Below are 14396 nucleotides of genomic sequence, written 5' to 3'. Positions count from 1 at the left end.
GGGTTCTCTAAGAACAAATGTTAGAAGGACTGGACTATGCCAGCAACATCCAAGAAGGCAGTGCAGGAAGCGGAGGTGAGGGGCGATGAGGAACAGAGAGAAGCGCCGAGTGGGACTCAGATGCAGCTGAAGGACAGAAGCAGTCAGGCCACTCAAGGGGGCTAGGCTGAGTCAGGGATCTTGGATTCTATTCTAAGGCAAGAGGAAACCATTAAAGGTTTGTAGCTTGAGTAGGACCTGATTGATTTGCATTTCTAACGGATCTAGAGGTGTTGGTGGCAAGAAGCCATGTAGAGAGACAAGCTGGGAACCTAAATCAGTAGGTCAGGGGAAAATTCTGTCTTAGTTAGGCTTCCACTGAAAACAGACTTGGAGAAACATCTTGGCTTCAGGCAGGGTATGTGGGAGGCAATGTCAGGAAGCACATGGAAGAGACTGGGCAAAGTGAGGCAGGAAAGAGAGAAAAGTCAATAATGGGTATATTAATGAGTGCATTACCATTGTGGGGAATTGAGACTCCATCCTGCTGGGGAGCCATTGAGAAAGTCAGTCGAACACACCTCAACACTCTCCCATGAAGGGATGAGGAAGTTGGGGTATTTGTCCACTAACCCCCGCCTTCTCATCTGTTGAATGTTGCCCCTGGGAGGATCAAATCCCTGACACTTTTGAGCTGGCTCCTTGGCTGTGAAGGTCCCCCATCACTGAAGGAAATCTCAGACAGAAGTAGAGAGACACAGGTGCTTGAGGTGGGAAGATGTCCGGTGCAGGGGGACAGGCCACTGTAGCTGCAGATGAACTCAGTAATGAGCCAAGGGTATATGGAATTGGGTGTTGACAGTGTTTGCTAAAAGTGACTTTTCGGTTTCAGCAGAACATAGATAAATCAAGAAAAATACAAAACTATTTTCAAAGTCTGTCAAAATCTCCTAAATAGATTTCTCTCTTTTTGTCAAAGACTGAAGTTTGCCAAGCTGAAGTATATTTCGTATATACTTTATCTGACAAAATTAATGCCATGTCGCAGGAGCCACATTCAAAATATTTAACATCCAAAACAGCAAAGGCACTGATCATTCAGGACGGACCTTGACCTTAAAAACTCTTTCAAGGCTTACAGGTGTGTACCAGCTGCACACCAGCTCTACCTTATTTTCTGAAAACTCTTCTGGAGTATGGTAGGAATGGAGCAGGCATGGCTCAAATGCAAGCACAGAATGTCCACGTTAAGGGGGAATGTTTCTGGATCTGTGGCTAGATAAAGCATGAATAAGAAAATGCTGCCTGACACAGTGGCATGAGAAAGCCAGAGGCGACCTCAGATGAGTTCCTTCAAGAAAAAGTGTATCTTCTGGGCAGACTCAGCACTGACATCGCAAACGTTAATCCAAGACAGGCAAGTAGATTGCAACGTGCGAACACTACCTACGACTGCAAACACAGGTTTTCTAACCAATCTACCTCGCTGCTGCAAATGGGGAAGAAAAGTGCTGGTTACCCAAATTACAGTCCAAGGTCAACATGAGATTAAGGTCTTGTTTCTGAAGGTAAAATATTTCAAACCATTTTCATGGCTTCCAACTCGGAGACGCTGCTGCCGGAGTGGCCTCCCAGCAAGGAGCAGCTTCATACATTTTAACAGCTCACTGCTGGTTCCCTGGTCCTGGGGTGGAGTTCCATGGGTATAGTAGAATTTAAACACTGTGATCACAGGTCACGGTTGTAGCAAAATTGCTGTGGTGACAGTCTAGTCACGAGAAGAAGCCTAATCGATGAAGACAAAAATTGGTCTGGTACCACAGCTGCTGTCCCAACTCCGTGAGTCCGATTATTTCACTGACTATATATATCATTGCCCTTCTCTACTCAGAAATGACTCTCATCCACGGTTTGTTCTTTTCTTAACCAAAATACAAGTTAAGGAAGGACTTGATACTCTTGCGTTCTCCCACACCATATTTTGCATCTCATTTTCACACTGTCTGAGGCTGGATTTGGGTTGGGTTTTCTGCAGTCCTGAGAAAGCATGCTTGAGTTGATTCTGTAGCTTAAGTTCTCTCTCAGACACTGCTAACTGGAGTAGGCGTCCAACCAAACCCACCTTTTCTGAAAATCTCTTTTAAGAGAACAGAAACATCTTCTGGGTAAAAACTTCACCAGATATTTACCCAGAAGACTTCTTCCTAATGCCAGGCCCTAATTCCCTTCTATTTTATGTTTGACCAATGAGCTGGTCTTTCCTTTAAGAGTCTTCATCCATCTCTGACATGAATGTTTTTAGCCTCTTGGCAGAAAAGGTGTATCCTCAAGGTTGGGTTAGCTTCCTTTTTGTTTTTTCTGCTGAGAAAGATTTGCCCTGAGCCACACCTGTTGCCAATCTTCCTCCTTTTTTTTTTTCCTCTCCAAAGCCCCAGTGCATAGTTATATATTCTAGTTGTAAGTCCTTCTAGTTCTCCTACGTGAGCTGCGGCCACAGCATGGCTAGTGACAGATGGGTGGTGTGGTTCCACCCCTGGGAACTGAACCCCGGCTGCTGAAGCCATGAAAGCACCAAACTTTAACCACTAGGCCACCAGGGATGGCTCAGGTTAGCTTCTTTTTTATACATATTAAACATACTGCTTTAAAATTGGCCTATCCTGTCATCTCACCATATGCTTCGTCATTGCTTCTGTGCCCCACTCCATCCTTCCAAATCAGTGGAGGATCAGAAGTTAACAAGTTTAAAATTTAATGATGTAACATGAGTAGATGCAACAATTTGACTTGAAGCAACTAAAAGCAGGAAAACAGCGTGATGCTCCAAATAGCCAGCACTTCAGAATTCTCGCATCTCGCATATGTCTTCTTAACAAGTTACGATGATGACGATGATAACACAAATATTTGCTAGCACCTTACAATTTGTAGAGCACTTTCATGTGTTATCCCATTTCAACTTTACTCACCCTTACAATACAGATATCCCTACTTTCACCAAGGAAGAAACTGAGTCTCGGAGATGAAGTGACTTGCACAACGCTAAGGGACTCACACAGTCATAAATCGCAGGACCAAGATGTAAAAACAGACCTTGAGATTCTAGATTCCACATGCTTCCCTCAGAGCACATGGCCCCCTCCTTCTTTCTCCTCTGGCGGCTTCTCATAGTGCATTTTGAACTTCTTTGTGGTTGAAATTAAGCTTCCCTGTCTTTCAGAGACACAAACTTTAGTCCTAGACATCTCCCTAACGCTCCTGCACTCCATTAAACAGCAGAGTTAAACAGGCTTTTTGTGGGGCCTATTAACTGTACAATAAAAGCAAAACTGGGTCCATAGTCAAGGCATCCATGGAGTTAACCAGCCCCAGAGGACACAGGACTGCAAAGAGGAATTCATTTCAGGTGGATACCCGCGGAGGTTTAAAGAGATTAGGAAATGAATAGGAGAGAGAGAGAAAAAGTGTCAGCTAGAACAAATTCAAAATTGAGAAAAAGAACATTAGCTAAATAATCTCTAAGCATTTCATACTGTGCACCCCAGGGCAGAAAGTTAGTCGAGAAATAAATTTAATAAATTTAATTTGAGGAATTTAATATAAATTTAGAAGAAAAATACTACATCTACTTAATTATCAACAGCCCCCTGTGAAAGCCCATGAACACATCACATATGTATTTTAACGCTTTCCACCTGTATGTACAAAAGAGCTGATGGGCAAAATCTACTCGGGAAAGGGATGTCCCCCCTCTTCCCGGCTCACTGAAGACCAAAGGGTGGCATTTTTCATTACCCATCCCCCACCTTCCTCCATCATCCACCAGACAGCAGCTTCACATGGCCTTATAAAATGTTTAAATTAAGGTACTTCATTTAAAGGCCACCGATGAATTCCTCTGATAAGGCATAAACAGTATTCTCTCTCAAAAATCCGGATCCACGGAGGTACAATAAAAAACTGCAAATGTGTTGCAGTAATACTAATGCTAATAATAAAATTTCAGCACTTTATAACAACAAAGCACTTCCACTTAGACTAACATAGGCCTATCTCATTTAAGCCCTACTGACAATTGAGAGCCAGTTTTATATTCCCTCTTAGAAAATGTGAAATTAAGTTGCTGATCCTGGACTTGAACCCAGTAGCACAGATCACTTCCTTCTGTTTAGAGGAAATGCTAAAAGCTTTAGCCCAGTTCAAGGGCATTATGTTAAATTCCAGTTAAAACTGTAGAATAGAAAATACAATAAAACATATTCGTGTATGCTAAGACTTCATCTGTCTGAAATATATGGACTATTGATGTCAAATAGCAGATAACCAATATGGAAACTGCAAAAATCACTCACTTTATTCATGAAGAGCTGCATCAAGCTACTCTTATTTATACACAATTAAAACATGCTTGGTTGTCTGCTTCCCATGAGCACAGCATATTAGAAAAGAAAATTATAGAGGTGAGAGAAGGTACTAAAAGTAGGCCATTGAGAGTAGTAAGAATTGGCAGCTAACCATGTAGGAAGGTCAGCCAGAAGAACTCCAAAAGCGGAGCATCTGGAAAGCATGACAACTGCACACACCTCTATGAGCTTGGGCAGCATCTCTGTGTTACGCACAGGACAATAATGACTGCTTATGATAACGTTCCTGGGTTTAAAATTATGATGCTCATCATATTGTTTCAGGAAAGAGAATCCATTTTTAAAACCTCTATTTCAAAATTAGTTAAATAAGACACACTTGGGTGTTTACAGCAGTATTCGGAAAACTTGACCAACTACAATGACTTATATCTTGAAGGGTCTGGATAATAACAATGGCTAAGAATGAACAATGAATGAACTTGTGTGTGTGCCAGACCTTTTTGTTAAAAGTTTTGCATTAATCATCTCACTGGATCCTAACCACCAGCCCACGAGGTAGATAATTTCAGGATCTCAATTTTACAGACAAGGAAACTGAAGCCTGGGGAGGTTAAGAAACTTGCCCAAATCACTAGCTAGTAAGTGAAGGTGCCAGGATTTGAACATAGGCCGTTTACTCCAAAGCCAAGATAATGAACCAGTTGGCCATATGGCTAAGATTTCACTGCACCAGTTTTTAACTGTTGTGCTTCTGGGCCTTTCTCTCATATCCAACCATGGGCAAACCCCAGTTTTCAAAAGTTCATTTATAAATCAGTCATTTGGAATTCAGACTTCTTGTCATGCATTCAACAGTCATTTCCTGGGCAGCTACAGTGTGTCAGGCACTGTATTGGGTGCTGGGGACAGAGAGATAAGAAAACACAACTCCAGGGGGAAGCTGACATACACACAACTAATTGCTGTACAAGGTGCACTTATGGAAGGTAACCTGGTGTCAAGGAAGATGTAATGTTATGTCTGGTGTTTAGCAGCCTAGAGAAGAGCTTTGTATAGACTTCAAGCTCTAGCGAAACTAATAATAGCCCTGACTCCTGAGCCTCCCTAAGCTTCCCTGAGCTCTAAGTCCACCCAAGCTGTGGGGGCAGCAGGGAGGGACAGTAGGACATGAGTAACACTTTATGTTTACCCAACTTTAATGATGGAATCTCTGGTTCCAACCAGCAGGTGGGCATGAGATTTCCCCACTCTCTTCAATCTGCCGGTACGTGGCTGCCCTGACTCGCTGTGTACCATGCCCACCTCATCTGCAGGCCATGCAGGTATGTTTCCCGAAAAGCATATGGAAAAAAACCTCTCTTCTGCTTCGCTATATAAATAGACCAACCGCTACCAAAATAAAAAAGGAAAAACTTCCATTACGCCCACCTTTGGTTTCCTGAACAGTCTCTTTGGGAAGCCATTCAATGTGCTTTTCCCAGAAAACCTCGTTGCAATTTTCCTATTTTTATATGTTTAATGAATTACACAAATAATACATTCTCATGATAAAAAAGTTAAATGATTAGCAGTATCCAGAGCAAAAAGTTAATAGTCCTACTTCACATCCTCGCCCCAATTCCTCTCTCCTCTTCACTGTTAATAGTTTGGTATGTGTTATTCAGAACTTTGTACACTTACTTATGTATCTAAGCACCTAGACAGATCTATGGCTTTAGGTTCATTTTAAAAAACAAATGGAATCAGATCAATATGCATTGTCCTGCAGCTTCCTGTTTCTGAATTAACAATGTAGCTTGGAGATCTTTCCGTATCACTCTATACAGATCTCCCTTAGCTTTGAAACAGCTCTGTAGTATTTCAAGTTATGGATGAATTATAATTTATTCTACCAGTCCCCTACTGACAGATATTTAAGGTTTTCCCAATGATTTGATCTGCTATTACAAACAATGATGAAAAGAAGACTCTTCTACATATATCTTTGTGAACATATGCAAGTATTTCCAGAGGATAAATATACAGACCTGGAAATGTTTGTCCCAAACGGTGTATACATTTTAAATTTGTATAGATACTGCTAACTCAGCTGCAAAATGTGACTCATATTTGTACCCCAGCCAACAGAGCCACGGCCTCCTCAACACTGGATATTTATCAATTATTTCCATTTCTGCCAATCTGACAAGTGAAGAGAGCATTATCTAATTGTTTTTTAATGACTACTAGTGATATTTACATATTTACTCGCCATTTATATTTTGTCTTATGTGAGTTGCCTATATGTTTCATTTACCCATTTTTCTAGCTAGTGGTCTTTCCTTGCTGACTGACAAGATACTAGATTTCTTTATTTGAGAGGGGGATGTAATGTGGAAAACTTCTCATCCAGGTGCTACAAACTTGGATGTCAACCACAGGAATAATCACACTGCAATCTGGAAAGTCACCATGTGCCCCAGCTGTGGTTTTAGCCCTTCCTGGAAATTAACAGACTAGAAATAAGTCTCCAGCAGTCGGCGAGCACAGAATCCTTCCAGATACAACCTCACATGGACATCAGAATGTCTTAAGGTGAGGGAAAAGGTGAGAATGTGAATGGGTCCATCAGCAACCATTCATCATGACTTTGTGGGTGAGTGGGGCAAAGAGAAAATTGGGGGAGGAAACCCTGTAGATAGACAAGGAGGTTGGGCCAGAAGGACCTAGACAAAAATGAGGGAGGAAAAACAGCCACAGCATGACTCCCCCATCTCTAGCTCTGTGTTACTGCCTCTCTAACCTCAGGCTTTGTTTTTCACACAAGGTGGGTATAGAATTAATTCACTGGAAGTGCAGATTCTAATGCAAAGAGCAGCAACTTCAATAATTTATTCTAACAGATTGAAAGCCTGACTCCCACAGCAAATTAGTGATGCTGGTTGAGTCATGGAGGGGTCACAGACAAAGTTTCATAGAGTCTATTTGCCCCTATTCTTAGGAATCATCTTAGAGCAAGAGAACAAAAATTAATGAGGATCTATTCATATTGCAGATTTTTATGTTTGGAATCATACAGCACCACCTTTTCAACAGTTAGGAGATTCACTACTCTCCCAAGGTGGAAGGTCCCTCTTATCTAATGCTCTCCAGGGACTTAAAAGCAGGAATGAAGAAAGGGCTTCAAACAAGCACCTGGCTGGGTGTTTCCCTGGGTGCGGGCAGCAAGTGCAGAAGAAAGGAAAGGTCTTTCATCTGAGGGTCCAGGCCAGGGTATGTGATGGGATGGGTCTGGTTAATGCCACAGCCCAGCAAGGGGAAAACAGAAGCCTGGGAGAGCAAGGCTTGGCTGGAGCAGGGAGCAGCTTGTCGTCCAGGTCTTGGACTGGCCTTTAAACTCTTTTCTTTAAATTCTCTGGCAACAACAAGGAAATCTTTATCTAAATCATTGCATTTGTACATATCTTTAGTTTACGCTAAATGATTACATGCTATTGTTAGATTAGGAAAAAGAGGGTAACAGCTGAAGGGCCAAGGAGGAAAGACTTGGAGCTGCCCTGATAGTTGCTATAAAATACAGTCTCAAGACTATGCCAAGGTGGGAATGAATGGATGACAGCTAAGATGTCTTGGCTTCCAAAGTATTCGCTAATAAATTCTCTTATATTTTAATTGTAATCTTGTATGCACATACATAGTAGCATCCCTCTGAACCAAAGTTTCAGAAGAAAACATGAGAACATTTCAAGACAAGATGAAAACAGGATGAATCTTGGAAAGGGTTCTTGGAAATCCGCCAATGCCAAGTCTTAAGTACCAGCCATCTTCCCTTTGTCTGGCTGTATTGAGGAGGCAATCATAGACACGTTGTATTCACTGTGAAAAAATTATTGGACTTTGTATTCAATGATTTACACTCTGTCCTCTAAAGCAGCGTCTTCAATTAAAGAGCCTGATTACCTCGCCTGAGCTGATGGTGTATTATAACAATCAATTGCATTTGACTAATGTACCCAAGAAATGGGCATTCAATAAATGGGTCCCAGTCAGTCTGAACTGTTTATAGACAAAGACAGCCTGAATGAGACAGGGTTTGCAACCCCACTGCTGCTTGTGAAGCTGGAAGGAAAAGCCAGTATTTGCTCAGCTTTTCATCCTCTCAGACAAGATTTCAAAAACACAACATTCAACTCATGGCAAAGGGAGGACATGTTTGCTGAAACAACAGCTTTTATGTGCTTGTGCAGGACAGTGTGCTCACAACAGAACCCCCAGAAGGATTAAATAGCACAACATAAGTATATACAACGGGGGCCTGGCAACTAGCGGGCTATCCAGATGGCTTGAAAAATTCCTTAACCTAAAAGTTGTAAATTACAAACACAGGCATAACAATGCTGCTAAGATCACTCAGCAGAAGTCAGTCAGTCATATATTTTAAAAAAAGAATAATAGTTTTGCACAGAGAAGACTGCAAAGTTTTGTGAACAGGTGCTAAAAGTATCAGTGAAACCATTAACAACTAACAAATGTATATGATAGCAACAATAAGGCTGAAGCAAGATGAAAATCTACACATTAAAGATAAATAGTTGACTCCAGTAGAGAATAAAGAAAATTTAGAAACTGAGATGCAATTTAGAAACTAAATATAGGTATTTCAATTATCCAGTTTTCTCAGAAATTGGATTTATTTTATATAGAGAAGTTCTATTATCTTTTTGTGGGTTTTTTTTGCTAAGGAAGACTAGCCCTGAGCCAACATCTGTGCCAGTCTTCCTCTATTTTGTATGTGGGATGCCACCACAGCATGGCTTGATGAGTGGTATAGGTTTGCACCCAGGAACAGAACCCAGGCCACTGAAGAAGAGCACGCTGATCTTAACCACTAGGCCACAGGGCCGGGCCCTCTATTATCTTTTACTATCACATGGAAGGCAGGCGATGTGCCAGGAGAAGAATGGTAGACCCAGCATCAGAAGACCTGAACCTGGGCTCTGCTACTTCCCTGCTGTGTGACTCGAAACAAGGTGATCAACTTCTCTAAGCCTCAGTTTCTTTATTCATAAAATCGTAAATAGGACAAGAACCAACTGTCACCCAGCACTATTGGGAGGATTAAACAACCACATAAGAGTAAAACGGAAAGTTTTGAATGAATGTTTTGTGGATCCAAAGGACTTACACTAGCTTTAAAATACATTTGCCTTGGACGAGCCCTTGCTTATTTCGATAATGCTGTCATCTCAAAATATTGTTGCAACTCCTCTTTAGAACCGCATCAAGTGCCAAAAGCAATTAGTCTCCTCTTTCTGTCAACGTGGATCCTCTCCCTTTAAGTGAAGTCTATGAAATGGGGGCCTTATTTCCATTTACAATTGAAAGCCCAGGCACAGAGGGGTTAAGTGATTTACTCAAGGATATAAAACGGGTCAGAAGCTGAGGTAAATCATCTCAATTCTGTGTCTTGCCCTCCGCTACATTCCACCTAACCCTGGACTCTGGGAGGCATTTCTCTGAGTTCTTGAAAAGAAATTTCCTATGATTGCCACATTTCACTTGACTCAGCTCTCTCACCAGCAGACAGCACACCCGTACCCATCAAAACACTCTGTCGAGAGCCTCTACACCTCAAAAATCAGGGAAAATGGAAGGCAAGGGAATTCAGAAGTTTCCCTTTTGAGCAGCATTCTGAATCCATTCCGAAGTCACCCGAATGAGAAAGTCTTATTCGTGCCTCTCGTTCCTGCCTGATTAGGAGGGTGTCAGCCCCGAGAGAGTCTAGTCTGATAATGATGGGGCCTTACAGAGAGAAGTAACTGTCTCTTTTTGCCCCTAGAAAATATATGTGACTCTCTGTGAGTTAAAAGTAGCGGGCCACTAGAAAAGCCACATATAAGTAGGTTATCTGAATCTTAAAGCAGGCAAGTGGTGTTTATTTTTCTTAATTCTAATAGAAATAAAATACAAGTTTTATAACAAATTTTATAATTGAGTTAAAGTCAAAATATTTCAAAAGTTTTGATCAAAACCTAAATATTCCCAAACTGCTGATTCTATTAGCATAATCTCTAGTCCACATTTAGTTAGATGGCTTTACATAGGATTTTTGATAAACTTTAATCTCAATTTATAGATAGGATAAAATGATACAGTCATTTTAGGATAAGAAAGAGGTATAAAGATAAATAACCTCACCCGGCTACATCCATGCGTAAAGTGGCAGATTGCTGGTGACATTCATGGTCATTCTAAACGATTCCACGGCAACTGAAATGAGCCATTACAGCCTAGAATTAATTATATGGGTTTCAGAACTTTGTTCCTGAAGCCATAGCCCCATCTTGGGGATGGTCTGCAAGGCTGTGGCCTCTCAGAAACAGGAATAGGAAAACAAATCCTAACATAAACCGATACAAACAACAGCTGCTTAAGAGGGATAAAAAGCTTAAAGATTGAGCTGGCATTTTTCTTCCCTCTCCGACGAAGCATGAAAGCCTCCACAAGTTTAATTGGATCCTCATTTCAAAAACGACATGATGGACAGCTTCTCAAAAGTGGGAAGTGGCCTGGCAAGGTAAGTAGAATATATAGATACGGATATATCTATATATGTAATACAGTAGAGTACATAGGGTCGTGATGTAAAATGTATTCCTACTACGGGTTACCTCACTATGGGATACAATAAAAAAAGTCTTGAAAAGCAGTGCAGTAGGATATCCTAAACCCTTCCAATTGGGTAAGCTGCAAGCAAAAGCAGCAGTAAATGCACAATGGTGACATTAGCAGAGGGAAGTGAGGTAATGAGGGAAGGAAGTGCCACTAAGGGATAAGGAGGGGACTGGGGGGGATGCAGCACACTCAGGGTACCAGAATTCCTGGGGTTGCACCTAGTTTGAGCTGAACACTCCCTGAGAGTGAGGAGTACACCCTTAGGGTGTCCTCAAACTCTTAAGCACCTATGACTTCCATTGCATTGTCTCCACGAAGGGTGTCAGTAATAGTGTCTGCAGCTCACATGAACAGACATTTTACGTGTACATTTCATATTTTAAAATGTCTGAGCTCTGACTTCCGGGCTTCAATTTACACATCAGACACAATCCCGGCCCTCCAGATGTCTATGTCAGACTGAGCAGATAAATGAACGCTCATTCAATAACAAAAATATAATTATATTAGATTGAACATATGAAATTGCCATTTTTGTAGGTCAAAAGTGGTTGAATATCAGCAAATTTGTATAGTTCAACTTAATAAAAATCACCAAAATGCAGTAAGGGGCCAAATGGCTTAGAGACTGGGCTGACAACCTGATGAGTGAGTAAAGTTGTTTTGAATACACACCTGGGCCCCATGTTCCAAACAGCAGCATGGGTGAAGATATCTAAATATCAGAAACCAATCTTCTGTGATTTTTCAATACACAAAATCTAGCATTAACTTTATTCAAGATGAGGGCTTCCTTTGCTTTTTACAGGTATAAAATTACCCACAGGGAAAGAAGTTTTAACAAAAAGATTTTCAAAATTTTCATTTGAGAGGTTCAAAACAGTACGTATTTAAAAAAAAAAAAAAGTCGCCGCCATTCAACAAGATCACAACACATAAGAATTTATCGAGGTCTCAGGCTTGGTTTTTTTCCCCATAATAAATTTTCTAGTTGAACAGAACTTAACTGTTTATGAAGAACTGTCCAGTGTTATCTTATTTAGACCCCCTAAAGCCCCATGAATTAAGGATTAGTACTCATACTTTACAGAAACGGAAATGAATCATTCTAGGGATTCACTTAGGGGGAAGAAAGCCAGTTTTGTTTTTAACTCAACCTTTGGTTTCTGATAAGGTTCTGGTTGGCCTCCGATTCTGGACTATAAATACTTATTAAGCACCTACAAGATGCCAGGCCCTTGATTGGGTGTTTTTTCCTGTGGGACTTTTCATCTTTTGGCAAACACTTTAGCAGGAAATCAAGCCTTTCTAAAGTATGCAAAAACTCAGGAATCATAATATTCAGTTGGACCAAAAGTAGATAACTCGGCATTTAGAAAAACTTATCTGAAGAGTTGTTCCTCTTCAGGAGGCTACCCTACTTTCAACTCTTTCAAGTATTGTTCATGTTTAAGAATGAGTGACAAGGTTGAAACCTAGCTTGTGTCATGTCCTAAATGTCCTTGTGTAACCTCCAGTGGAAGAAGCATCTCGGAAATTTTACAAACAAAGGACCCAAAAGCTCCTGTTCCCTCTACGGTACATGACTGAGACAAAGAAAAATTTCCTTTTCCACAAAAGCAATGGACATTATGAAGTGATGATATTGAGCTCTTGGGTCAAAAAAGTGCCTTTGAAGAGGCTTTCTTGGGTTTAAACTTTACCATCATCATATGTCTTGCTCACTGCTCTAAAGATTGTGCCTAGAATAATGCTTGACACACAGTAGGAGTCAATCAATGAATGGAAACATGCAAATGAGTAACTTAAAGGGATACAGGGTAACTAAAGCCAGTCCCTCCAACTGAGCAACATCTCAAAGAACAAAGATTCTATAACCCCTTCTCACACTTGAAAGAAATTAGTTGGCTAATACTATTAGCTGGGGAATGCTGTGTTTGTTATGCCTCAAAAATGACCAAAGAAATGAAAGATCTTAGTTTTATGCTATCAATTGTGGTTGATCAGGGGCAGGATAATGTAGCCTCTGTTTTATTCAAACTTAGGACCAACTCTCGACTGCTGTATGGATCTGGCAAAATGGTTCTCCAGCCATCTACTCTCCAATTTCTGAACCGCCATCAGAAACCCCTGTGGAGCATCAGTCAGTTCTAAAGGCAAAATAACACAGGTAAATGATTATGGCCTTGTTCAGGTCTCTGGAAGAACTGCCTAGAACGAGCTGAACACCACAGGACTCATGTTGCAAGCTTGCTAAATTTGCTGGCAGCAATACGTGGTGGAGACGAGTTGTCTGTCTTTGTAGTTCAAGATGCCACTCCACTGCACAGATAGCTCAGGCTGCTGATGGATCTGCCTTGACACTAGTTATCTCAGGAAGACCATGTCAACAGACCTTTCCTTCTGCAGTGCTCCAAATGTGACTTATTAGAAATTTTTATTTGTTCCACCACTGAATTTTAGAATTTAGTTGTTTTTTTTAAGCATTCAAAGCACATCCTACATTGTCCTTTTAGAAGAGGAAAAACTCTAGAACCCCATTTAGTTAATGAAGCTGTAACTATAACTCTGTTCTCTGAATTAATAGGGAGAATCAGCTTCAGACAAATAGTCGCCTACATTGTTTGAATCTCTGTGTAAGAGGCACACCTTTAAAAAAGGCTCAAGCACAATTAATGGAAAAGAATTATACACACAGCTCTTCTCCCCTCACTCCAAAGGCTCCTTCCCCTCTGCCAGTCCCACTACGTCTTCTATTAAAACTTAGAATGAAAAGGCAGAGGTGGCCTGTGCTATGTAAGAGCATGTTATCATGCAGTCTGCTCTAATTCCACAAAATGAAATACAGGATTCGTATTTTCCAGAAGCACTGGGATGTCAAAACAAATTTAGAGTTTTCTGTGGATTGCAAATGAACCTTGAAGAAAGGTCTTTCTTTCAGTTAAGCATTATCATTAAGGATGTGAGTTGTGTGAATAATATTGATCAAAAAACATTTAATTCATGCTTTTATTATTTCAGAGATTGATTACTGGGATGCCTGTTTTGTTAGGTGGTCCAATAATCTGTTCATTTGATTCCAATCTGTTCAAAATGCACTTGCTTGCCTGAATGCTAAGAACCCAACAACTGAAGCATGTCACACCGTCTCCAGTTTCTCTGTCATTGATGAACAGTTAAAATGTGGATTAACTTAGGTATGATACAATTTGAATTTAGGAAACATATTCTATTTTCTTTTTCTCATGGAAGTTCAAATATGTCCTATATTCTTCAACAAAAATGGCTTTAAAGATGTTAAATAAGCAATGTACAAATTTATTTTTCTGACCCAAATCACTAGACTCCCTTCATGTCACATGAAACCTTTCCAAAATGTAGTTAAAAGCTCAGAGG

At 40.7% G+C, this 14396-nt stretch overlaps 1 protein-coding gene across 28 annotated transcripts in view; it reads right to left on the bottom strand.

The window, feature by feature from the left end:
- The window catches only part of RAPGEF4 (Rap guanine nucleotide exchange factor 4), a 296774-nt gene that overhangs the window by 168469 nt on the left and 113909 nt on the right, over nucleotides 1–14396 (bottom strand). Inside the window, exon 2 of one of the 28 annotated variants that reach the window (XM_070580201.1) lies at nucleotides 10524–10595. The exons of 24 other annotated variants lie outside the window; for them this stretch is intronic. In XM_070580201.1, the coding sequence (XP_070436302.1) occupies nucleotides 10524–10565 (42 nt within the window). In that variant the 5' untranslated portion in view covers nucleotides 10566–10595. Of the gene's footprint in view, nucleotides 1–10523; nucleotides 10596–14396 lie in introns of those variants that run through there. 3 more of the 28 variants (XM_070580199.1, XM_070580186.1, XM_070580183.1) reach the window with 3 other exon arrangements.

The sequence above is a fragment of the Equus przewalskii genome, chromosome 17, assembly GCF_037783145.1.
Source record: "Equus przewalskii isolate Varuska chromosome 17, EquPr2, whole genome shotgun sequence".
Classification (NCBI taxonomy): Eukaryota; Metazoa; Chordata; class Mammalia; order Perissodactyla; family Equidae; genus Equus; species Equus przewalskii.
The sequence above is the reverse complement of the archived record's forward strand: the minus strand, read 5'-3'. Positions and strand labels throughout refer to the sequence as shown.